This window comes from Taudactylus pleione, unplaced genomic scaffold, assembly GCF_031769625.1.
Source record: "Taudactylus pleione unplaced genomic scaffold, aTauple2 ptg000296l, whole genome shotgun sequence".
Taxonomy (NCBI): Eukaryota; Metazoa; Chordata; class Amphibia; order Anura; family Myobatrachidae; genus Taudactylus; species Taudactylus pleione.
The window spans coordinates 4,822,254-4,847,379 of NW_028284698.1; the positions used below are offsets into that span (position 1 = coordinate 4,822,254).

General features: G+C 47.4%; 1 protein-coding gene across 1 annotated transcript; it reads left to right on the top strand.

Moving 5' to 3' along the window:
* Nucleotides 1-46: 46 nt before the first annotated feature.
* COMMD5 (COMM domain containing 5) lies at nucleotides 47-24,125 on the top strand. The gene is made up of 7 exons (XM_088482801.1): nucleotides 47-293; nucleotides 1,074-1,234; nucleotides 1,316-1,344; nucleotides 9,086-9,136; nucleotides 10,829-10,924; nucleotides 21,758-21,833; nucleotides 22,815-24,125. Exons 1-7 carry the CDS (start codon nucleotides 131-133, stop codon nucleotides 22,914-22,916), a joined length of 678 nt encoding a protein of 225 aa, XP_088338927.1. The 5' UTR covers nucleotides 47-130; the 3' UTR covers nucleotides 22,917-24,125.
* The last annotated feature ends 1,001 nt before the right edge of the window (nucleotides 24,126-25,126 follow it).

Genomic DNA, 25,126 nt, shown 5'->3' on the forward strand with positions numbered 1-25,126 from the left:
GGCAAAAGGGAGGGATGTCACGTGGGGGAGCAGATGGTGTCACGTGTGGTCTGGAGGCGGGACTCAGAGCAAGGGACTGGGAGACAGGAGAGTGAGAGGAGCTCAGCCTAGTAGCTGGTTAGGGAGGAAGATGGCCGCCTTCAGGTCTGTACACACACATCCCTCCTCCTCTTCCTCTATGGTGAATAATGACAGGGCCAGCTACCTGGGAGCCAGGATACCTCCGGAGGTGGAGGCCATGGCCAAGCATCTGAAGGACCTGGACATAGATGTATTTAGGAAGATTCTGAAGGGTGAGTGATGCTCTGTCCGCACCCCATCTGCTGCGGCCACAACTGTTATCCCATTGACCATCCTCCCCTCTATAGGGATGTTAAGAGTTCCAGGTACCTGAGATGAAATTTGGACTACGAGGTCACATACAGTAGTCTTGGATGACTTCCTATCTGAGATCCCATTGTAGAAAACTGCAGCCAGCTTTTTGGTTTGAGAAGGCTGATAACAGAGAACATTAGCTTGCAGTTGTACCGAACATGTAAAGAAGATGCTGGTGCATAAGCACTAAGATCACTGATATTCAAAACAGATGTAATAAACTCTGCAAATAACATGGTATTTGGCCAAACGTGAGCCCATCAGATGGGTCTCTAACACAGAACATATAAGCACTGTCAAATTGCCAAAATTCCCTCTGTATACATAAGCTTTTACTGGTCTATTTCAGAATGTTAATAGCTTTTTTGACTGGGTTTGTACGGGATGCAGACGCTCGGGATCCCGGCGGTCAGAATTCCGACAGGGTTGGGATACTGACACCTGTCTGTCGGTATCATAACTCTCCCCCTCTCCTTAGCCCTCCCTCCCCGGTGCCTTAACCTAACCTCCATCCCCCAGTGCCTTAACCTAACGCTCCCACCCCTTAGTGCTTAACTCTTCCTCTAGTCCCTAACCCCGCTACTTACCTTTGGGATGCCTGGCATCGGCATTCCCGCAGTCGGTATTATGACCGCATCCCTTTTGACTTGTAATTTAGAGTTATTGGTTTAATTTTTAAATGCATTTTTTCCTCTTAGCTGTGGTGGGTGCTCTTGAGGGTAGGAACAGCAGAGAAGCTCTGAAAGTTATACAGCAGACTACTTCAGTATCTGAAGAGCAACTTAGTTATGTCATCTCTGGCGCATACACCCTCCTACGTGTGGCACTTAGACTCCCAGTATCAACACTTAAACAGGAGGTGAGTACAGCAAAAAGCTTTCACATTGTTTGACACTGATTCTAACTATCACTCATCCTTTTCTTGTGTCTTTTTTTCGAGGTTTTTAAAGAAGATTTGAAAGATCTTAGGTAAAAGACATATGAATATAATTAAATGTAAAATGATAAATTGTTTCCGTCTGCACACACTTATTACCCCACCCTTTCAGTTGAATCCACACACTCAGCTCTCTCAGGGGGAGATGTATCAAACCTTGGAAGTACCAACCAATCGGCTCCTAACTGCCATTTTTTGAACACAGGCCCGTATTCAATTAGTTTGACCGTGTTCAATTCCAAAAGATGCGAAAACGGAGATACGTGGTGTCGGAATCAGGGAAATCAGGCTGAACGCCCCAAAAAGATGCGGAAACTTTGGGGATCAATGTAGTAGTGCCCGATTATCCCTAATGAAACAGTTTGGGGTACTTAAGTTCACACAATTGACACTAATTAGCGTCTTTACACAAGTGGTGAAGAATGGCATAAAGCAGTATTTTTGGAGAAATTAAGTATTCCTGTCAGATTTGGGGTACTTGAAAATGGGTGCAAGCATATTAAAAAGTTGGTAAAGTGAAGTTATAAGAAACGTAAAAAATGCACCTTCAGCAAACACCTGCAATGAAAAAACCTCACCCATACTTGCAGACCCCCCCAAAAGTGTATTTTGCTACTTTTTAAGTTTGTACCCCCACTTTGCATTTTTATTTTTAGTGTTTTTTTTTTACGCAGTTATCGTTAGGGGGGCTGTCCCAAGGGTGCTGAGTGGTTTACCCACCTTTGCACCCCTAAATACGATTTTGCACTTTTTTCCTCCACCTATTCATAGGCGACTCTTTTTCGCCTATTACATTGCATTGTGTTTTCGCGTACACGAAAAGTGAATGGAATTGAATACGGAGATAAGTTTCCGCCTGGCGTAAAGTTGCAATCGGCTATACTTTTTCGCGGATCTCGGCTATTCGCTTCTAATTGAATATGGGCCACAGTCTGTAAAATAACAGGAGCTAATTGGTTGGTACTTTGGGGGAGATGTATTAAGCTCTGGAAAGTGATACTTTGGAGAGTGATAAAGTACCATCCATTCAGCTCCTGTCATGTTACACTCTGTGTTTGGACAAGGACAGTTAGGAGCTGATTGGCTGGCAGTTTATCACTCTGCAATATATCACTTTCTAGAACTTAGTACATCTGCCCCTTTACCTCTCTCCAAGCTTTGATAAATGTGCACAATGTTTTTCCCAGAGTTGTAACTTCTAAAGTGACTTGTCCTCTTGTCCTCAGCTAGCTAGGACAGATAGGAATGACCATCAATGGTTTGTCATTGATGGTGGAGATCCAGTGGTTCTCCGTTAGCAGGGCGCTGATATTTTAGTTTTCTTCTATGTGTACAGGGGGCACAGAGCTTAACCCCACCCCTGGTTGTATGCAAAGCCCTGCCCCTTTTTGCTGATTGGCCCGCTACCTGCCATTCCCCTGAGCAGAGAAGTCCATCAATGGGTGCAAACCATTAAAGGCTCTTCTTCAATGGTTTTATGCCATCAATATTAAACACTTATGGTTCACCCGCCAGTGGCTATCACTAGGACAGTGAGCAATACATAAGGCAGTTAACTAGTTTGACCTCTAGTCTTGTCCAGTAACCTGCAACATGACATGCCTTCAGAGCTAGAGGTTTTAGATTTCCCTTCTAGCTGCGCTGACAGTGTTTCTATTGGTCCCATCGTATCTCGGGACCATAATTTTGTCTGCCCCTTTTCTATCATAAGTTCACAGAGAGAGCAAAAAGATTAGGTAGAGCCAGAGCCGGACCTAACCATTTTGATGTCCTAGGCAAAATTTTGGCTGGTGCCTCCTAACACTAGTTCCGCCTCTGACCCAGCACCCTCTCCCAGCAGCACAGATCACAGCAGCAGCCAGCAACACATTCGCCCACAACAATCCTCATCCAGCACCCCTCACCCAGCAGCAGCACCCGTCACTCCTCACTTGGCCAGCACAGCGCACCCCTCACTCATGCTGAGTTGACTTAAGCTAGGTACACACTTAGAGATGTGTACCCAGCGCTGATGTCGCATGCGGCGGGACCTGGCAGGGTGCCGGCATCAGCAAGTGCATACACACTTGCCGATGCCGGAAGCTACAGCGGCGGCCATTCGGCAGCATGGCCCCCGCTTACGATATCGCCTGTTGGACCTGCATGCAGGTCCGATGGGCGATTTCGCTGATGACCTGCAGAAGCGCGCATCGTCAGCGACAGTGGGAATACACTGGCCGATGTGCACGATATGTGATCCGATCTGCCAGACCGTACAACATATCGTCTAGTGTGTACCCGGCATAAATTAAAAACTCACTCTTAGTTGCCAGGCTACCTGTGAAGCTGATTGCTGAAACACAATATGAGAATGCAGCTGCCGTGCGTCCACCCCTGCAGTTGTTTCCCAGCTCCTAGTCCTTCCTGTGCTTGGTGGCTGGCAAATACATTACCCCCACAGGAAAAACATACTGCCCCAAATGGAAAAATTCAAACACATTGCCACCACAGGAAACGATACAAACACATTGCCACCACAGGAAAATAAATCATATATATTGCCCCCACAGGGAAAAAATACATTGCCCCACATAGGAAAAATGGAAATACACCGCCCACATAGGAAAAAAAAACACATTGCCCCACACAGGAAATAAAATCCTATACATTCCCCCATAGGAAAAAAATAAATTTCAAACACATTATCCGCTGTCAGAGTGCCCCCCCTAATCACCCCACAGGACATTGCAGTATGAGAAAGAGTGAGAGACACACAAATATAATATAAATATATAATTACCAGGAGCAGACAAGGCAGGACACGCAGACTGGTCACGGCTGGTTTGGCCGTTGTGCTGGGCTGGCAGGGTTTCTCTTCTCGTCCCTGTTTTCTTTTTACGCGCCGGGAGCGGTTATATATATAAAAAAATAAAATAAAATAGATGACTGGAGGGGAGGAGCCTCCTCCTCGGTCCGGACCGCCTCCTGCCTTCTTCATTGTGGCCCACAGCTGCCAGTGTACTAGTAATGAGTCGGTCTGACTTATTATTAGTACCTGTCTGGTGCGGCCGGCTGCGGGCCCCCTTCATAGCGGCGGTCCCTGGTGCTATGTATTGGCTGTACAGCCGCTAGCTCTGCTGGACCAGAGCCCATTTTAGTTGCTGTCCCTAGAGCAACCATCCAGGTGCCCCAAACCTCCGCCGGCCCTAGACTTGGAATGCCCCTAGGCATTTACCTATGTTGCCTATGCCTAGGGACGGCTCTGGGTAGAGCTTTAAACATAGGGCCTGATTCAGACCCGCTCGCGAGCGCTGTGCGCTCACAAGCGGGTCGATGGTGGCCCAGTGCGCATGCGCACAACGGAGCCGGCTCCGTCGTGCGCATGCGCGAGACCCGGATAGCGACTGGCAAACCGTCGCTCCGGGTCTCGTACCAAAGGGGGCGTGCTGTCGATGTTGAGTGACAGCACGCCCCCTTTGGTGGGCGGGCCGGGGGTGTGGCTGCCCAGACGGAGGCGTTCCCATGGGAACGCCTACCGTCTGGGGCCGGGCCCACTGACATCACAAGTGATGTCAGTGGGAGAGCTTTCGGCTCTGTTAGAGCCGAAAGCTGTCTGGGGCTTGCGGCAACGAGACCCTACCACAAGGGTCTCGTTGCAAGCCCGATGGTCGCGATGGTCTTGACCATCGCGACCATCATCATGGCCGCTCGCTATAGCTGTGGGTGGTCACCCACAGCTATGCGAGCGGCCAGGAGGCCTCTCTAAAAAACCAGAAGGCCGGCCCTGATTCAGAGCGAGCGCTCTGTCAGAGCGTCTGGCTCTGAATCAGGCCCATAGTCCCTTGTGACTATATGCAAATAGCATATAAATTGCAGATACAGCCACACTGATTACTCTAAGCCTGGCTGGAAATATTGAGGCAGAGTCCCACTCTGTCTCAGCACTTGCTTGTGTAATGCTCAGCAATACCTATTGGGTTAAACCTTAATTTACATAGTTGCCTCTGAATGGTATTTTCTGAAGAAACCGCTATGGCAATGGGGATGTTATTTTATAAATGCTCACAATAACTTGCAGCTTGCAACTCCTCCTAACAGTGGGGCTGATTCAGCCCCAGACGCAATCCCCATTCTGTTGCTATTCAACAATATTTTTGGGACTGCACAATGCTCATGTGCCGCGATGCTGCTGCGGCTCCGGTCACAGTGTGAGGGAAGCCGCAGACTGATTGACAGGTTGCGAACGCTTGGGGCCGGCATCAAGGAGGAGAGTCTAAAACGCAGATGTGTCTCTGGCGTTTTAGGGGTGTGCTGAAGCCAGCGACTGCGTTTTCGGACGCAGCTTCACTGGCCTCGGCAGCTGGGTATTCTGAGTAACCTTAGGGCTATGCAGATTCCGATGGTTCGGTCAATGGTGATCCGATGCTGCGTCTTAAAAAAGACACCTGTTGCTGCATTAACATAAATTCTCAGCACAGATCACTCCTACATCCATCTCTGACTCAGGCCCACTGTTGGCTCTCTGTGAGGCTGTCCCATGTGTCTTGTGCTAAGACCCATACTCTGCAGACATGGGGGGTGATTCTAGGTTGGGAGGAAAGCAAAAAAAGGAGCAGGTAACTTTGCACATTGGCAAAAGGGTGTTTAGAATGTACAGAAAGATTAAAGCTGAGTATACACTAAACGATGATATTAACGATTTAGCTGATTCCGATCCATCGGAATGACAAATTGTTAATATTGTACAGTGTGTATGCACTATATCGTGTATTTCCACGCTCCCGTGGGGTCGTCAGCCATTTCGCCATATCTTTTGTACATGCAGTAAAATCAAGCGATGCGGCTGACGATCCCATGCAGTGCTATGCGGCGAGGGCTGGCTTGTCGGGTACAGGATCCCCCAGTGTATACAGACCGCCCGTTATGTCGGCCCGTTAGCAGCCGGGTCGTGTGTTGCATCGCTGGGTACACACATTGTTTAGCTTGTACCCAGCTTTAGATATGGGAGGGGCGTGTCCAAAATGCAAATTTAAAATTCAGTGTAATAATAAAGCTGCCCTGTATTTCTGGGGTATATCCAAAAGCAGCCAGTATTTACTCTGCAGGCAAAAATAATAAATGTACTTGCACCTGTTGCATTGCAATATGGTTTGTTCAGGTACAAAGTTTTTTTTTTTTTGTCTGTAGGTGCTGCAAGAATCAATGTAGAGTAAAAAGACCTTTATCTGCTTTCATGAAAACCAGGGTGATTTGTAGACTTGGGGTCATTTACTAATATTCTGAGGAGGAAGAGGCTCTATGGCCATCACTAACCAGGGAACACAAATGTTTTCTTTCCTACTCTTAAATCTCCTATAAATATCTGAAACCACAAAGCAAAATCTCTAATTTTTGTACGAGAACACAATTCAAGCAGTATGATTACTATGCCTTTTGCTAGGAATGATCCAATACCACTGCTGTCATCTTTGAGATGCTAAATTTTGCATTTTGCTGCAAAAATGCATGAAGCACGTAATATTAGAAAATTGTGTATGTGCTGCAGGGGTGCATTTGGGCACGTTAATAATTGACCTTTACTGATGATGTAACGAGAACTATTTAATTCCATCACCCCCATTGTCCTTGCTTTGTATGTCTTAGTGGGGCACAGTTCAAACTAAGACCCCTTTTCCACCAAAATTCCGGGTCTGACCCGGAGTTGGAACAGGGGGCCTGTTTCAGAGCCGGACGCTATTTGCGGACGGTCGTTCCAAAAAAGGGGCTGGCTAATTAAATTGAGCGCTCGCTCTTTGCGGTTTGTTGACGCCTCTATGTCTGAGCGAGCGAACGAAAAATGCGCTGCTATTTTGTAAAGACACACCTTTGCCGTTCGCATCACACGTCATCTCCGGTATTTATTAGATTAATCGGGTACATCGAAAGGCATCTGAACTGCTCGCAGTGCTTGTGGTAGGTTTTTCTTACCGCTATGACTGCGAGCAGTTCAGGCTAAAAGACAACCAAGTGACGTGGTCGATGACGCTCCTTTACTAATTATGCACACCCATTAAATGCCGTTTGGACCGTTAGGCACGCCTGCATTCGGATCTCCACTCCCCCGTTTTCAAGCACCTTCCCCTGTTACCACCCACAAACGGTACATTCTGTCAATCAAATTAGCAGCCCCTCGCTGTTTTGTGAACGCACGATTTCCGACCGTAATGACTGGTTTGCGCATGCGCATTACGACCCATACGCATGCGCAGTTGTGCGAACATCGCTCGGAGCGAATGAGCGGCCGCTTACGAGCGGCTTTGAATCAGGCCCAGAGTTCCTATCCGGATCAGAACGGGAATTTAGCCGGCGCCGACTCAGGATATTCCCGAGTTGGTGCCGTTCACACCGCAGTCGGGTCTGCATAGACCCGGCTTTTCCGACGTGAAAGTGGACGCTTGGAGATGACGTCATCTCCAAGCGCCACTGAAGCCGGACCAGTCGGCAGGCTTGCGGTGCACTGCAGGTCATCAAGACCCGGAGTGCGCCGTACTCACAGCAGGGTTTCATGGGCTACGCCCGTGTTAAACCCTGCTATTTACCTGGGTTGGATTGCCGGGTCACTCGACCCGGCGATCCAACCCTCACCCCTTTTACACCAAGGTGCTGCCCGGGTTAACCCTGCAATAACCCGGGTTTTAGCTCCGGTGTAAAAGGGGTATAACTGTGCTAACCCAGAGGGCAATTATGTATTGACGTCACCATTTTGAATTATAAGTTCCAAAAACAAATGTTGCGATAATACTAATGTTAAATGCATTGGTTCTCTTACTGCAAATTATGTGTAACCACTCGTGTATTTGTAAAAATGTTAATATTTGTTTGTCACTAGCAGTTACGTAATCAGATAAATATGGCCCTCATTCAGAGCCGTACGCTCTGAGCAGAGCGCACGCTCTGAATGAGGGCCGCCCTCCATAATTCTGAAGCGTCCTCCTGGACGCTCGTATAGCTGTGGGTCACCACCCACAGCCTATACGAGCGTGCAGTTTGATGGCCGCGATGGTCGTGACCATCGCGACCATCGAAACTGCGAGCCGGAGCCTGCGGTTGAGGTTTTCAACCGCAAGGCCCGGAGTGATTTTGGCTCTATCAGAGCCAAAATCACTCCCACTGACATCACTAGTGATGTCAGTGGGCCGGCTTCTGATGGTAGGCGTTCCCTTGGGAACGCCCCCGGCAGGGAGGCACGCCCACCAAAGGGGGCGTGCTGTCAATCAACATCGACAGCACGCCCCCTTTGAACAGACACAACGAGCGAAGGACTTTCCTTCGCTCGTCGCGTCTGGCGCATGCGCACGAAGGAGCTCCCGCCGTCGTGCGCATGCGCAGTGCACAACATCGACCCACTTGCGAGCGGACAGCCACTTGCGAGTGGGTCTGAATCAGGCCCTATATCCCGCTGCTTCCTACATGTAGCACTCTTTCTCAGCACTCACTCTGAATAACCAGCATTTAAAACATTAATTTAAAGGGGAGTCGCAGTGTAAATGGTCTACAATACATTTCTAATTTTGTATAGTTATGATGCCACACCAGAAAATAAAAATAAATAATAAATTGTATTGTTTGTCAATTAATGAAATAAGAAACAGTTGTCATCACACATCATTACATATTATGAATGAAAGTATTTTTGAAATGATTTACCCTGATTTTATTATTTTTTACACCCTTTTTAAACAACTGATTATTATTATTATTATCATCATTGTTTTAACTTTTGAGTTAAATTGTTTTTTTTTAATTTTTTTGTAGAATTCCAGATGACTTCATAGCAGATTTTGCTAATATTGTGTATGGAAACAGGTCAGTAGCAAATTATTAAGGTGATAAGCTAATTTTATACACGGTTTTGTTTCTGAGAATTATTCATAGAGCATTTCTTTTCCCATTACTTACAATGTGCAGCACTATACTATAAATTGAAGGACGTAGCATGTTTAGGAAAGACCAGAATGAGGGTGAGGGGTTTGGCTGCATGTAAGCCTGTTCTCTGCCCAGTGGGAGGATACCTGTGAAATGTATAAAATTGTAGAGCCTCATACTTTGAGAAAAATAAATGACTGAATAGGGATTGTTATAAGCCACCTAGCATAAATCACTAGTAGTAGTAGCAGCAGTAGTAGCAGTAGTAGTAGTAGCAGTAGTAGTAGTAGCAGCAGCAGCAGCAGCATTATAAAGTAATAATTAACAAAGAATGCCAGCCTCCTCCTGTGTAATTGAAACTATATATATAATCTTGTATTTCTGGAAAGGAAGAACGTTTTTTTTATAGACTTTTATAAGGGAATCTGTATGTAATGCCGGCAGTCGAGATGCCTCCTGTCAAAATACCGTCAGTGGTATCCCGACTGGGGTCGGGCAAGTATACTTACCCTCCCCACACCGTGCCTAAACCTAAGCCTCCCCCCTTCATGCTTAACCCCACTCCCGGTTTACCTAGTTCGGGCTGGCGTAGTCTGTATTCCAGCGTCGGGATTAAGTTAGTCGTCAGTATTTCGACGCCTATGTTAAGTTCCGTGTCGGGCTTTCACCGTCAGGATTCAGACCGGCGGCATGCCCTTCCGCTGGTCTGCTAACTACATCCCTTTGTAAGTGGTAGGAGACCCAGCTAGAGGGGTCGTTCTGCTGGGCTTGGTATTACTACTTCTTACAACAGCTATTCTAATCATTGACAGGGCATAAAGGTATAGTAATAACATTGTAACATTTGACTTGAGTTTCTATAAAATGACTTCTGAAAGAGCTACAAAAAGTATAAGTCTTTTGAAGGGCAAAATTTAATCGGCTCAGAAAACTATAGACCAGTGTTGGCTAACCTTGACACTCCAGCTGTTGTGGACTATATATCCCAGCATGCCCTAATAGCAAAACTGTAGCAGCGCATGCTGGGTTATGTAGTTCCATAACAGCTGGAGTGTCAAGGTTAGCCAACACTGCTATAGACGCTGGTAGACTGGGAATGTGTCCCAAATAAGTGTGTTTTTTTTTTTTCTAAATTACAGAAAGTAATAGAATATTTAAATTGTTAAAACACAAAGGACTGCTAGATCATTATGTAAATAGTAAGAATGTAGCTAAATATGTAAAAGGGAAATCAGTTTTATACTCTCTTCAGCATTCTTTCCTCTTCAAAAGCTTTTACAATTATTTATCACTGTATGCAAGTTGAGTAAACCTGAAATAGAAGGGTTATGATGAATCCACTTTTCATATGAAGTGAATTTCATCAATGCATTGGCCCTGTGCCTCTGCCCGCATGGATCACTGCATGCGGACTGGATTTGTCATTACAGTAAAAGTACTCTTCTAAGTAGGACATTGAGACATTATTTTGCCTTTTCACATTCTACTGTTTGGCAAACAAGCTATACCGGCTGCCTGAGCATCACCGTCAATGTAATAGTGCAATGAATTAGTTCTCTGTTATAGGATTACATTTTGGCTGCCCAGCACAAATGTTTAGCTTTGCGTGGTCATAATCTGAATTATCTACAGGCGGCCAATTCTTGAAGATGCGGCTTTGAAGCAAGGAATTAGATTGGCAACTGTTGAGGATCTGAGGTGGAGGGTTGATGTTGCAATTTCTACAAGGTAATATATTATATATCATACTTGTTTTTAGTTAAAATACTTTGCACTGTTCAAAGGGAAAGCAATGTACAAATGAAAACATGATTGGTAGCTATGACTCCTGATGTACCAACAAGTAGAACTGGTAAAGCCATACAGCACTGGATCCACCCCCTTCCCCTTACCATCTCCAAACCGGTCTTCACATGTTAATGTGAAAAATTGATCCCTTTGGCTTTGCCAAAGTGCAACATTCTAGCTGGAGTTGCTCCTATCTCTAAACGAGGCTCTGTCAATCCATTTAATATAGTGAAGTTAAAAGCAGAATATAGCTGTATAAGTGTTTGTTATTAGTGAAATACAAATGATATAATGCCATGTGTAAGCTAATGTATTTCAGAAAAACTATTCTGGCTGCTGCCTTGGTGTAGTGATGGCCAAAACTATAAGGGAGAAAGACTTGGATGGCTATTTCAGACCGTTATAAAGAAGGCTTTTCTGCATGGGTAGAAGCTGCTCCTGTCTTTCAACGGCTGCACAGGCTTCATCGCCCCTTTACAATCTAATTTTTGGCAAATACAATCTCTACCCCCCATTAATTGCTTATGGTGGTCACAGCTAGCTGCCAAGTCGGGGCTGGTATTAGTAACATCCTTTTGCTGCACTGTAAACAGAGCTCCTTCTGTCTCTAACTAGACACTCACAGGACGCAGTCAGCATGTTGACAAGCATTTTGTCAACCGTTACGATGTTAACTGAAGGTGAGGGCTCATACATGGAAGAAACTACCCCTTACTGTTGTGGGGTGAATTAATCTTTTTAAAATGTCAGTTCAATCCAAATACCTGTACCTTTTGTAACACTCCCCAGTATATATTCCCCAAAAAAAGTATTTTGTTTGCTTCTATATGGGGAGAAAGGCCTGCCCGTCAGTGGCTGGCTGGCTGGCAAATTTGAGCTTTGGGTGCATGCACAAAGTATTGTTCCATAAGTGGCAGCCCATCCTTAAAGTAACCCCATTGTAGTACACAATATCCAAGCATCAAGGTGGTACTCCAAGTTCTGATAACATCATCCCCAGATATGGTAGAAGAACAGATATTTTTTTTTTTTTAATACTTCATTCTTGGAATAAAGCATGTATGTAATGTAGCGTTATGCCTCCCAACATGTCGTCCAGATGAACTGGGGCAACTGGGTGCTTACGGTCATGATAAGCAGATGTGAACATTGATCATTGAGGCATAGTACAGCATTTCTGACATACCTGACCACCACCAGTCCTATACTCTAATTTTTGCAATAACGCACACCTATACAACCTGTAAAATATACCCCCCAATTGTCCAGCTGATTGGGACGATGCCTCAAATTGGGACTGTCCAGCAAAAATCATGACAGTTGGGATAATTTTTTACAGGAGTATCCCTGTGATGTAATAAATTTAACTCTGATGGATAGCGGTAGCGATAACCGCTGTCCCTGCAAGTTACATGCCAGCGTATCGGAGGGGGATCTGACACCACACATGCCAGCAGTATCAGTTTCTGGATCCGGGTAGAGGCTGCGGAATACGCACCCATCGGCATAAAGATAAACCAATGGGGCCAAACTCCGAACTGCTTAGCTTTTTGGAGTTTCGTACAAAAGCATGTAGGGGTCATACCATAGTCCCCATTGATAATAATGGGGACTGGTTTGTAGCGCTAATTAGCCTTTTTGCTGGAGATTTCTCAGACAGCTGCATTAGGCTCTTACAGAGTAGTATACATAAAATTATGCAAACACTGTAGTTTCTGAAAAATTTTCTGAAAAACCGCCTTGATAAATAGGCAACCAAATCACAGTATTTTATTGCATAAAACCACAAATCAATAAATGCATTTTAAATATATACCAAAAATATTTTTTTCTCTTACCTTTGAACAAAAATGCAATAATTGCAATTAATTCTCAGATTCTAGCTGCGCACTCTTCTGTCCTTTTATTGCATTCTGTGTGAGCTGGCTGGGGGCAGATGCACTAAAGCTGCTGTTCATGATGGATCATTGTTTTCTTTGATGTTTGGGAGGCGGAGACAGGAGGAGTGGGGGATTAGAGGTGGAGGGAACCCGGGGACAGGAAATATAGGTGGTTATTAGAGATGGAGGGGAGCAAAGAACAGGAGGATTAGGCGGGGAGCTGGTTATTATTAGAGGTTGAGGGGAGGCAGGGACCTGAGGAGGCGAGGTGCCGGGTATTAGTGGTGAAGAGGAGACAGGGACACAGGCATTAGAGGCAAAGAGTTAGGGACTGTTGGGGCCGAAGTGCTGGCATATCCTGAATCCCGGCAGACGCCTTGCTATTCAGTAACTGAGGCTAACTGACACTTGACGACGGTCGCACTGCCCTCAGAAAGCAGACTGGAGGAGAGAATAGAAAGGGGGCCACACATTTGCAATGCACTTGTGGAAAGTAAACTTCATGGCTGGATACTGCCTCTGGCTATAGACAGCTCGGCGCAGCCCATGATGTAACAATGCAAGTACCAGCGGCCCGGCCCAAGGGGCATTTGTCACCCTGCCCCCCGGCCCTGCTGCCCATGTAGCTATGAAAACTTTGTATAGATAAGGCTTCGGGGTGGCTTGGGTCTTCGCAATCTCCGTTTGTATTATATGGCCTCCAATTGGTCCATTTATCGAATTGGGTTTCTGGAGCCGGGACTCGTACTCTAATTGTTTTTTTTAGCCGAGCGGGTGGGGTCCTCTCTTTCTCCTTTGCAATTTTTACTTTCTGGTCTGTCTGTATCTGCTCTTCCTCCTTTATTGCGACAAGCCCTTTTGGTGTAGTACTATGCTCATACTTTGATTGATCTGACCATGATGAAGATTCTCCCATATGGTTTTATAATTCTTATCCTAAATTACAAAGAAAATTCATCTGACAATGTCTGGATAGTGAAACGGATTTCTAAATTGGGTCAGTTATATAGCGAGGGTTCTTTTAAATCCTTTTTACAACTGCAGAGTGAATTTGGTTTCCCAAATACAGCTTTCTTCAGATACTTAAAGCTGAGACATGCAATACAAGCTCAATTTGGTAACTTCTCTCCCTCATTATCACGCTGTCCGGGTAAATAATTGCTTAAGTGCCTGGGCTCCAGGGGTCAGATTTTTTGTGCTAATACTAGTCCCAATTCCAGTTTTATGCCGTGCCTGTTATACTGCTTATACACCGAAGTCCTGGGTCTGAACTGGGATTTGGTACCTGTTTTCAACCCAGGTCAGACCTGGGACAAACGCTTACCAACTGTGGCGCCAACCCGGGGTATGGCCGGTTCGGCACCGTTCACACCTGAGCCGGGTCTGCAGAGACCCGGCTCTTCTTGCGTTGCAGTGGACGCTTGGAGATGATGTAATCTCCAAGTATCACTGGAGCCACCCAATCGGATAGCATGTGGCACGATCCGGGTCATTGTGACCTGGATCGCTGCGTTTACACTGCAGGATGGCATGAGAATGAACAGTGGCCACCCCTGCAAGTTACCAGAGTAGGATCCCCGGGTCCCTGGACCTGGGTGGATCCATTTACACTGACAAAAATCCTGGGTTGATGCGCGTTCACGTGCGTCAACCCGGGATTTTCAAGTCTGTGTAAAAGGGGTATTAGAAGCTCTTAAACTTTAAATGGGAAGTTGGCCTTGTGTCCAATTCAGATGAGCAGTGGTTGCAGATTTTGGGCTCTATTAAGTTTACCACTCCATATGCTCGTTATCAGCAAATTTTCTTTTATGTCCTGCACATAGTGTATCGTACTCCTCTCTCCTTACAACGGGCTGGTTTACGGTCAAATGCTAATTGCCGGAAATGTAACGCAGATGCTGATTACTCTGATAATGTTGGGTAGTTTCCATATATTTCAATGCAGTTGCTGTTTTTTTTAATTTATTTTTTTCCTACCAGTCATTCCACTTTTGTTCTTCATATTTGTTTACATTTATTCCAGTGTATTACACTACTGTGACGATTAAATATTTAATTTCTACATCAGGGTCCATAGGGTATCCACAGGATACCTTGGGGTATAGGTGATGACATTGGGCACCATAGAGTTAAGTTTTCAGCCTCCCAGGATGCACTAGGGTCCCCCTCCTATACCCCACCCCCGAGCCAAGGCATCTCAGTTTCGTTGGTGCCCGGCTCAGAGTCTGAGCACATGTTTAGAGGGGTCTAAGAATAGCCCCTGAAGTTTTCTTCAAGTCAGCTGTGGCTGCACATCTGGGAGTACAGCATGGACAGTCACTGCTGACGTCCATGCTGTCTCCCCTACACCCCGCCGGTACCAGAACGCCGGTACTGATCCGGGGATGCTGGTAAGCATCTGGGGTCACAGCTAGCGGTGCCCCCAGATGTTTTGGACCATGGCCGGATTCAAGGGGCAGCAGGTAAGCAGCGGGGGTCCCGCGGTGGGTCCCTGTTGAGCACATAGTCCACAGTCCCCAGGCAGGGGGCTCCCTGGGGACTGGCTGTAGCGTGGAGCCAGGTAACTAACCTGCGCTTCCACTATCACCCTGGGACAGCGGGCCGCAGCTGAGCGGCAAGCGCTGCAGCGTCCCAGGGGTTAATTGCATGCCAGGGGAGCGCGCCTTCCCTGTACGCAGCCAGCGTCTCGCCCGTTGCACACAGCCCTCTCTGCGCTGCCGATTGGTGCTGTGGCAACGCTCCTCCCCCAGGCCGGCATCCTCTCTGCTCCTCGGTGGCCATCTTTGCATGGTGAACGCTGCTGGAAGCTGCTGATCGGTGGCATCGCGGTCTGGGTCCCCGGCATACCTCTCCTCCGTTGGCTTAAGGTCAGTGTATGCAGTGCTGTGTCCTACCAGGCTCTGTGTCTGTGTAGTTGAGAATCAGCTCTGATAGTGCAGGGATTGATTTCTTCTGCATTGTATGTGACTTCTGCTAGCGTCTGCTGCCTGTACTTTCACTTTCTACTGTCAGCCATTTTACTGTCCCTGCTCTTCCTCTGCTAAAGCCCTTGAGGTGCGGTGATTGCAGGGTGGTTCTCCCACTATACTAACGAGTATCAGTGAGAGGGGTCACATACTTACCATCATGTCTGAGAGTGAATTTCCTCTCCAGCTTATGTGTACTAAGTGCAATTTACCAATAGCGGAGGGGGAGGGTAACGTGGAGGGGCTATGTCGGCAGTGTTATTTATTGGCGCGGCCAATTACTGTCACGGCTCCGGTACAGGAACCGCCCTGGGCTTGTTTCGCTAAAGCGCTTACAACCCTAGTGGGCCAGTTAGTTCCGCCATCTGTGTTTTCCCAGATGGGATTGTCCCAGCAGTCAGTGGTGTCGTCACCCATGCAGGGGTTCCCGAGACAACCGATGGTACCCCACAGTCTCCCTATTTCCCCCTCCCCAGGTTTCACAGGAGCCTGTGTGGGTTAATTCACTGACAAATTCGGTACAGCATTTGTCGGACGTGTTACAAGGGGAGTCTGTGTTGCGGCCTGTGGCGTCCGTTTGCTCCTTTGCTCCTTATGAGGATGACGACGTGACGTCCGATGATGGGGAGATTCTGGATCTATCTGACCAAGAACCTCTTCGTACTAAAGAGTCGGACGCTAAGTCCAAGGTTTATATTCCTGGCCTTATTCGGGCAGTCCGCACGGCTTTAGTTATTGAGGATGACGATCCTCCGGTGTCCAAGTCCAAATATGCCTTTTTCAAGGATATTAAGGGTGACGCCACAGTGTTTCCTCTTTCGGGTCAGTTAGTAGACCATTTAGAGGAGGTGTGGAAACACCCTGGTAAACTGTATCAGCCTCAGAGGCGCTTAGCTGTGGCTTATCCGTTTGCGGACAATTATTTTTCTAAGTGGGAATCCCCTCCACAAGTGGATTCTAATGTGACACGCCTAGTCCGAAGTGCCACCTTGCCCATGCCCTCCATGTCCTCCTTGAAGGATGCTATGGACCGCAAGGTGGAGATCTGCCTTAAATCCATTTATTCCCTTGCGGGTGGGGGCATCCGGACCGGCTATGGCCGTATGTTGGGTAGCCAGAGCTATGGAGCGCTGGGCTAATAGTTTGGAGGCGTCTTTGGATTCCGACTGTTCGGCTGAACAGGCCGAGTTGGTAGGCAATCTCCGGGATTCGGCCACTTACATCAATGAAGCGGCCTTGGATATCAGTATCCTCACATCTAGGATTTCTTCGGCAGCTGTTGCTGCTAGTCGCACCTTATGGTTGCGATCTTGGAAGGCTGACGCTGATTCCAAAAAGGGCTTAGAAGCTTTGCCCTTTAATGGAGGTCTTATTTGGTCCGGATCTGGACAAAATTGCAGCCACGCTGGCGGCAGCCAAATCTGCATGTCTCCCGTCGGCTGCGGTCCCTTCAAGTTCGGGTACGTCGTCCTTTCGGCCTTACAGGGCCCAGGGTAGGCCGAAAGCACAGTCTTTTCCCCGACAGGCTGGGCCCAAGAAATCGGCCAAGCCCAGGAAACAGGCCTGGAGTACCAGACGTCCGGCCCCTAAGTCAGATGACAAACCTGCGGCCTGACGGTCTGGGCCTCCCTTTGGGGGATCCCAAAGTGGGAGGCCGCCTTCTGCAGTTCGCCCAGTGTTGGTCGATAACCACGACAGACAATTGGGTTCACGAGGTGGTTTCTCACGGGTATGCCCTCTCCTTTCGGCACAGGCCCCCATCCCGGTTCTTCACCACGGGCCTTCCATTAGACTGGAACAAAGCCTTGGAACTGCAGAAGGTTTTGCACACTGCTCCAGGCTGGAGTTATAGTACCTGTTCCATTCTCCCAGAGGGGCCAGGGTTTCTATTCCAATTTATTTTTGGTGCATAAACCCAATGGGTCGTACCGTCCGATTCTCAACCTCAAGGCCCTCAACAAGTCCTTGCGGATGCCGTGGTTTCGGATGGAGACCCTACGGTCCATCATTCTGGCGCTGGAACCTGGGGATTACATGGTGTCATTGGGCATACAGGACGCTTACCTGCATGTCCCTATTCTTTTGCGCCATCAGCAGTTCCTCAGGTTTGCAATCCGCAACGATCACTTCCAGTTCCGGGCATTACCTTTTGGCCTGGCAACAGCACCGCGAGTGTTCACCAAGGTCATGGTGGCTTACCTGCGGCTGCAGGGAGTCCGCATGTTGCCGTACCTGGACGACCTTCTGTTGGTGGCAGGATCTCCAGAGCTCCTTCTACGCCATTTGGACCTGACGATTGCAGTACTGCAACGTCACGGCTGGTTAATAAACTGGCAAAAGTCCACCCTGATCCCGTCTCAGAGGATTCTGCACCTCTGAGCCTTATTGGACTCCAGACAGCAGTGGATCTTTGTGACGGAAGAAAAGATCTCTGCCTTACAGTTGAGGGTGCGCAGTTGTCTACAGAGTCGCCGAGTGTCTCTGCACTCCGCGATGAGGTTGCTGGGCTCCATGGTGTCAATATTCGACATGGTGGAGTATGCCCAGTTTCACCCCTGACCTCAGCAACAATTGATCCTGTCCAAATGGAATGGACTGCCTCATTGTCTAAAGTCCCAAACAATGGTGCTCACTCCGAAGGTTCGCCTGTCTCTAGACTGGTGGTTGCAGACGACCCATCTCAACAAGGGTCGTCCATTTTGGGTGGCGAACTGGGTCCTGTTAACAACGGACGCCAGTCTTCGGGGCTGGGGAGCTGTCACGGGTCCACACTTGTTCCAGGGCAAGTGGACTCGGGCAGAACTGGAGCTTCCAATAAACATCTTGGAACTCTGCGCGGTTTTCAATGCTTTCCAGCAGGCACATCGGGTTCCCCAAGGTCACCCTGTGCAGGTCCAGTCGGACAACGCCACCACCGTGGCCTACATAAATCGACAAGGAGGAACCCGAATTCGGGCGGCATTCGTAGAGGTGTCCCGCATCCTGGTCTGGGCGGAGCGCAATCTCCCGGCTATATCAGCAGTATTCATCCCAGGAGTCCTCAACTGGGAGGCGGATTTTCTCAGTCGCCAGGACGTACATCCGGGGGAATGGTCTCTGCACCAGGACGTCTTTCAACTTCTGGTGGACAGGTGGGGTCTTCCAGAGATAGACCTCATGGCGTCTCGGCACAACAACAAGTTGTCGGTGTACGGGTCTCGAACAAGAGACGAAAAGGCGTCTCTGGTGGATGCTCTGTCCGTCCAGTGGACGTTCCGGTTTGCTTATCTCTTTCCTCAGTTTTCCCTTCTTCCGCGGGTAATCCGGAAATTCAAACAGGAAGGAGGTACGCTCCTGTTGATAGCTCCCGCGTGGCCCAGGCGCCACTGGTTCTCAGACCTTCAGAGTCTGTGGACATTCCTCTGCGGTTGCCGCTGCGCCCGGACCTGCTATCACAGGGTCCTTGTCTTCACCCGGACCTGACTCTGCTGTCTTTGACGGCGTGGCTTTTGAGACGGCCATGTTAAGGTCCAGGGGGTTTTCCAGCTCTGTGGTACATACCATGCTAAGAGCTCGGAAACCATCCTCTGCAAGAATATACCATCGTGTGTGGCAAACGTTCTTCCAGTGGTGTCAACCGAGAGGTTATGCCCCTCGGGAGTTTCGTCTGTCTAGAGTGTTAGCTTTCCTACAGGCGGGGCTAGACCATGGGCTTCGCCTTGCTTCTCTGAAGGTGCAGGTGTCTGCCCTGTCAGTCTGGTTCCATCATAGGATTGCTGCGATCCCTGATGTGCGCACCTTTATGTAAGGTGTTCTTCGAATTCAGCCACCGGTGGCGCCTTGGGATTTAGCTGTGGTCCTGAGGGCTCTCCAAGGACCGCCGTTTGAACCACTGGGCTCAGTGGACCTTAAATGGCTCACAGCTAAAACAATATTCCTTCTGGCCAGACGTGTTTCTGATTTAGGGGCTCTCTCCTGTAGACCGCCTTTCAAGATTTTTCAGAGGAACAGGGCGGTGCTGCGCACTCGTCCTGGATTCCTTCCCAAAGTTGTTTCAAGTTTCCATATCAATGAGGAAATAGTTGTGCCGGCTTTTAACTCACCTGATCTTTCAGTGGGTGAGGCCACTTTGGACGTTGTGCGGGCCTTAAGGATTTATGTTGACTGCACTTCTTCTTTTAGGAAGTCGGACGCCTTGTTTGTCCTCTATGGCTTCCGTAAAAAGGGTTGGCCTGCTTCAAAGCAAACTTTGGCAGGTTGGATTCGTATGGCAATTTCAGAAGCTTATCTTCATGAAGGCCTTCCGGTTCCGTCCTCTGTGAGGGCTCATTCCACTAGGTCTGTGGGTCCTTCGTGGGCAGCTCGACGTGGTGCTTCTGCAGTCCAGATCTGCAAGGCTGCCACATGGTCCTCTGTCCATACCTTTTGTGAGGTATTACGCGTTTGACACCTTTGCCTCTCAGGATGCTTCCTTCGGGCGGCGGATTCTCCTTTCAGCACAGGAGCGTCCCCACCCTTAAAGGATACTGCTTTGGGACATCCCCAAGGTATCCTGTGGATACCCTATGGACCCTGATGTACAAAATATGAGATATGGTAAGAACTTACCTTTGTTATCTCTATTTATACGAAGTCATTAGGGTTCCACAGGACTCCCGTCCTGTCGCACCTGTGCTGCAGATGGTCTTTACTCTGGTCACCGGTTTTTTTCCGTCTCCCTCTGGTGAGAATGTGATTCTTGTGTGTGTCCAGATCTTTTTTCTCTCTTCCTTCTCCTCCTCCGGCCTATGGCTTGGTACGTAACTGAGATGCCTTGGCTCAGGGGCGGGGTATAGGAGGGGGACCCTAGTGCATCCTGGGAGGCTGAAACTTAACTCTATGGTGCCCGATGCCTGACGTCATCACCTATACCCCAAGGTATCCTGTGGAACCCTAAGTTCTTAGCATATACACTAAAAATATGAGATATGGTAACTCTTATACGTGGTAGTACTCTATTCTGTATTACTTTTTTTATTATGAATTAAGTGCATATTTGCTATGATTTATTTGTTTTGTATAAAAAAAAATCAATAAACACTTCATTAAAAAAAACAAAAACAATTTTGATGTTGACATTGTTAAAATGTTGACTGATTACATGTCTACATATGCAAAATATCAACATGTGAAATGCGAACATTTTGTAAAATGTGCATGTTAGGATTAGGGATAGACATGCATACCACTGGAACATTGGCCACAGGGTTAAGCTTACCTTACATAACCCCAGAATAGCAACACCGCCGATTGTCAATATTGTAAAATAACTGAGTATACTGTGCTCACTAGAGGGATACAGCACTGCAATGGGGAAAAGACAAGAGGAGTAGGTTTAAGTTGTAAGTATATACGCTGGCTGGAGTGAGGGGATAAACTGAGGTGATATGTGTATTTTCTTTAAATGAAAAGCATACAAAACGTGAGTGGGAAACAGTGTTTATTATTAATACAGCTTTAGAATCATGGGGCTCTTTAATTCACCTGAATTAAAGAGCATTGTGACCCTAAACGTAATCCTCTTGTCTTTCCCCCCACCCTCTTCCCGCACTCACCCCACTGCAGTGCTGTATCATTTTCAATATACAGTATATGTGAATATTGTTAGTATGTCAACATTTTATCATTGTCAACATTGTCAGTGACGTCATTATGAATGTCAACATTCTAGACGCCGACAAAATATACAGAACCCGATACTTGGGTCAATGACACTGCTTGGCGTAACATGTAGCTCTACATTGTGTTTCAACGTTCACTGCTGTGACATCATGTGAGTAAAACAGCCCCTGTCCCAATCAGTAAGTGTTGTAATGTTGTATTCAATATAAACTTGTTAAATTTTTCTGCTGTGCATTCAATATATTAACATTAAATAATTTCTATTTGTATGGTTTCAATCCTCCTAGTTCTCTTTCGCGGGCCTTGCAGCCTTCCATTCTAATGCAGATGAAACTTTCCAATGGAGAGTCCCATCGACTAGAAGTAAGTTGTTTGTTTTTGCATTCGTTGAAATGCTTGTTAACAAGAAGACTGTGCTTGACAGCGTAGCAATGTCAGATTCTGTAATGCTTTGACAAATCTGACTTCTGTATTTCATATTTGTGAGACTGTTGTGTTCCTATTAGGTCAGTTCGTAGTGAGAGGTCTATTCATTGTGATAAAATTATACCCTGTGATAATTAAGAATTTAACATCATCCTGCCTCCAATACTTAATTATCACTTCCGAAAAGCTGCTCTTTGTACGGAGACAGTTTTTCGGAAATAGGGTACTTTGCTCCTGCTGTGTGGACTATTCGCAGCCTGCCTTGAAGCAGCGAAGAGATAGTGAAGCAGCAGGAGAGAAGACTGAGGTCTCCGCCCCCTTACCTCCCGCCGCTGGAATCTGAGACCCCAGCGCAGGCCTGCTGCCCCGCCGTGTAGGTCCCTCGCTGCCGCCGCTGCTGTACCCTCTCCCTTGGCCCCAGCTCACAGGAGGATTGCCCGGGGAGCCAGAAGGGAGCTTCATTAAGGTAGGAGGACACAGCAGGGAGGGATCTTTTCAGATCCCTCTGCTACACTGGGTGCTGTACGCCATCTCAGAGTGGCTTACAGTATCACTGTGGTCCTGGAAAAAAAAATGCTTTTTCGGAACTTGATGAATTACAAAATTTCCACATCCCCATACAATAGCATGGGGACTGAAAATTATCGGATGACAATTGTAACCAGAAGCTATCGGTGATATATCCTGCGTTACATGTTTGATGAATTACCCTGGCACTTAATTTCCACCTACTTTTGTAGAAATTTTAATGATGATGAATATACCCATTAGTCTTTAAAGCGCATCAAACTTGTCAGTGTTTTCTCAAGAATCCTCAGATTTTTGATGGGTGCCCAGTGCTGCATAGTTAATAAACAACTTTGCTTTAAATAGTGATGTTCTTCCTGTTCATGTTCTATATTTCTTGTTATATTCCAGATTCCAGTAGCTAAATTCCAGGAACTGAGGTATAACGTCGCTTTAATCCTCAAAGAAATGAATGACCTTGAGAAGAAAAGCATTCTGAAAATCCAGGACTGAGTCATGTATCACTACCTCTAGTTCCTATTTCTGCGAATACCATTCTAAGTGTCTCCATACCCAGCATTAAATCATACAACAGGAGCTGACATTTAACAGGCATTCTACGCTGGAAAGGTCTTTGTTTGTTTGTGCCTAATACAGGGCAAATCATATGCAAAATATTGCCTGTAAAAAAGAGAGTGCACAGTTTTGTTGTGTCTGTCACCTCTCTGTTCATGGTCATTTTAAGGCTGACCACACGGCTCCAGTGCTGCAATACCTGCCCTAGATGAGACACTTGCCGCTAGGCCACCTCCCCAAGCTATTTGTGAGATCATTATTATACCTTAATAGGAGTGATACAGATGTGTCCACGTACATCATTCCTCCATGTGCTGCAGGTCGTGGCACACAATACGGGAGCTCAGTGTACCTCAGTAGCACAGAGCATCTTTTTGTGCAACCTGTTTACCTTCAAATGCGTCTTATTCACTCAGTGATGCGGATAGCTAGCACAAGCAGCTCCTGCTGATTAAAATGATATGCAGCATGCCTATGTTCTCTGTGTGTCTGTGGGTGTATCTGCATGCGAAACGCTACCTTACAGTCTCAGTGGCTGTAACACGAAGGTAAAAAGTCGCACAAAAAGACGCTCTGTGCTACCGAGTCCTGACATGGCATGGCGCTTAGAAGGGCTGTTTAACGCGCAAGGAGGCTAAATGTATGAGGACATCTGTAGGAGGTCTCTAGAAGGGGAAAAGCCTTGGTATCGCCTTCATAAAAAATGAAGTACCATAATATGTTGATTATTTTGCAGTCATTACAGAGTATTTCTGATGGACTAATACAAAGGGAAACGTTTCAAGGAAGAGTGCCTTTAATGCTTCCATGGACAATCCTTAGGTTAGCACTGGGTGTAATGGAAGCAGACCCTCTTGGAATGAATCCACTATGTCACTATCTAAGGAATATCATGTCAATATTTGTTCAGCTACAGATTTTACCTGTAATATATAATTTGTATGTAATGTACATATGTTTGTTATTTCATTAAAAATTTATAGTGTTCATATTACAAAAATCTTAAAGTGCACATTGTAATTCTATCCTAATTGATGTAAAATGAGTAGCGCTGAACTGTGCTCTATTCTTAACTAGAAAAATGATTGTCATTAAAAATATACTGAAAATGAACAGACCAATAATAAAGAAATCGCTTGATTCAGATGTGGACGCAGAGTCTGTTTGCGCATTTGGCCGATATTTTTTGTACTGCACATATGGCTCAGAGACGGTCATAGTGTGGATTGGGAGCAGAGTGATTGACATTTAGTGAGCTTTTATGGGAGGTAATGGGAAAGGTGGCTATTCAACCGTGGGTGTGTATCCAGCTTTTTTGGGCACGTCTCAGCCAGCGACTGCATCTTTAGCCACGGCGGCTATGTTACAACGGAGAGGGTTGCTCAGAAGTTTGATGGTGCGACCGATGCTGTGTCTTTGTACAAATCCCGGCGGCAGTGATATTAACATATTTCTACTTCAGGGTCCATAGGGTATCCACAGGATACCTTGGGTATAGGTGTGACGTCAGTCGCTGGGCACCATAGAGTTAAGCTTTTCAGCCTCCCAGGATGCACTAGGGTCCCCCTCCTATACCCCGCCCCCGAGCCAAGGCACCTCAGTTTAGTTTGGTGCCCGGCCGGCGTCGGGTGCACCTGTCGGAGTGGGGGCTAGAAGAGCCCCTGAAGCTTTCTTCAGTGCAGCTGTGGCTGCACATCTGGATGTACAGCATGAACAGTCAGTCCTGACGTCCATGCTGTCTTCCCTACACCCCCGCCGGTACCAGAACGCCGGTACCGATCCGGGGATGCTGGTGAGCATCTGGGGTCACAGCTAGCGGTGACCCCAGATGTTCCGGACCATGGCCGGATCCAAGGGGGACAAAGGTAAGCAGCGGGGTCCCGCGGTGGGTCCCCGCTGGTCACATGGTCCTAAGTCCCCAGGCAGGGGGCTCCCTGGGGACTGGCTGCAGCGTGGAGCCAGGCGACCAACCTGCGCTTTCCACTACCCCCTGGGACAGCGGACCGCAGCAGAGCGGTAGCGCTGCGGCGTCCCAGGGGTTAAATGCATGCCAGGGGAGCGCGCCTTCCCTGTCTCACAGCCGGCGCCTCCCCCGCTGCACACAGCCCTCTCTGCATGCTGCCGACTGGTCCTGTGGCAGCGCTCCT

What these genes read in the sequence shown, in the direction of transcription:
- COMMD5 (XM_088482801.1), top strand. Translation starts at nt 131, where the DNA reads ATGGCCGCCTTCAGGTCTGTACACACACATCCCTCCTCCTCTTCCTCT. An exon ending in TATCAACACTTAAACAGGAG is followed by an intron (nt 1,235 to 1,315) that starts GTGAGTACAGCA and finishes CTTTTTTTCGAG; the next exon opens with GTTTTTAAAGAAGATTTGAA. An exon ending in GATGTTGCAATTTCTACAAG is followed by an intron (nt 10,925 to 21,757) that starts GTAATATATTAT and finishes CAATCCTCCTAG; the next exon opens with TTCTCTTTCGCGGGCCTTGC.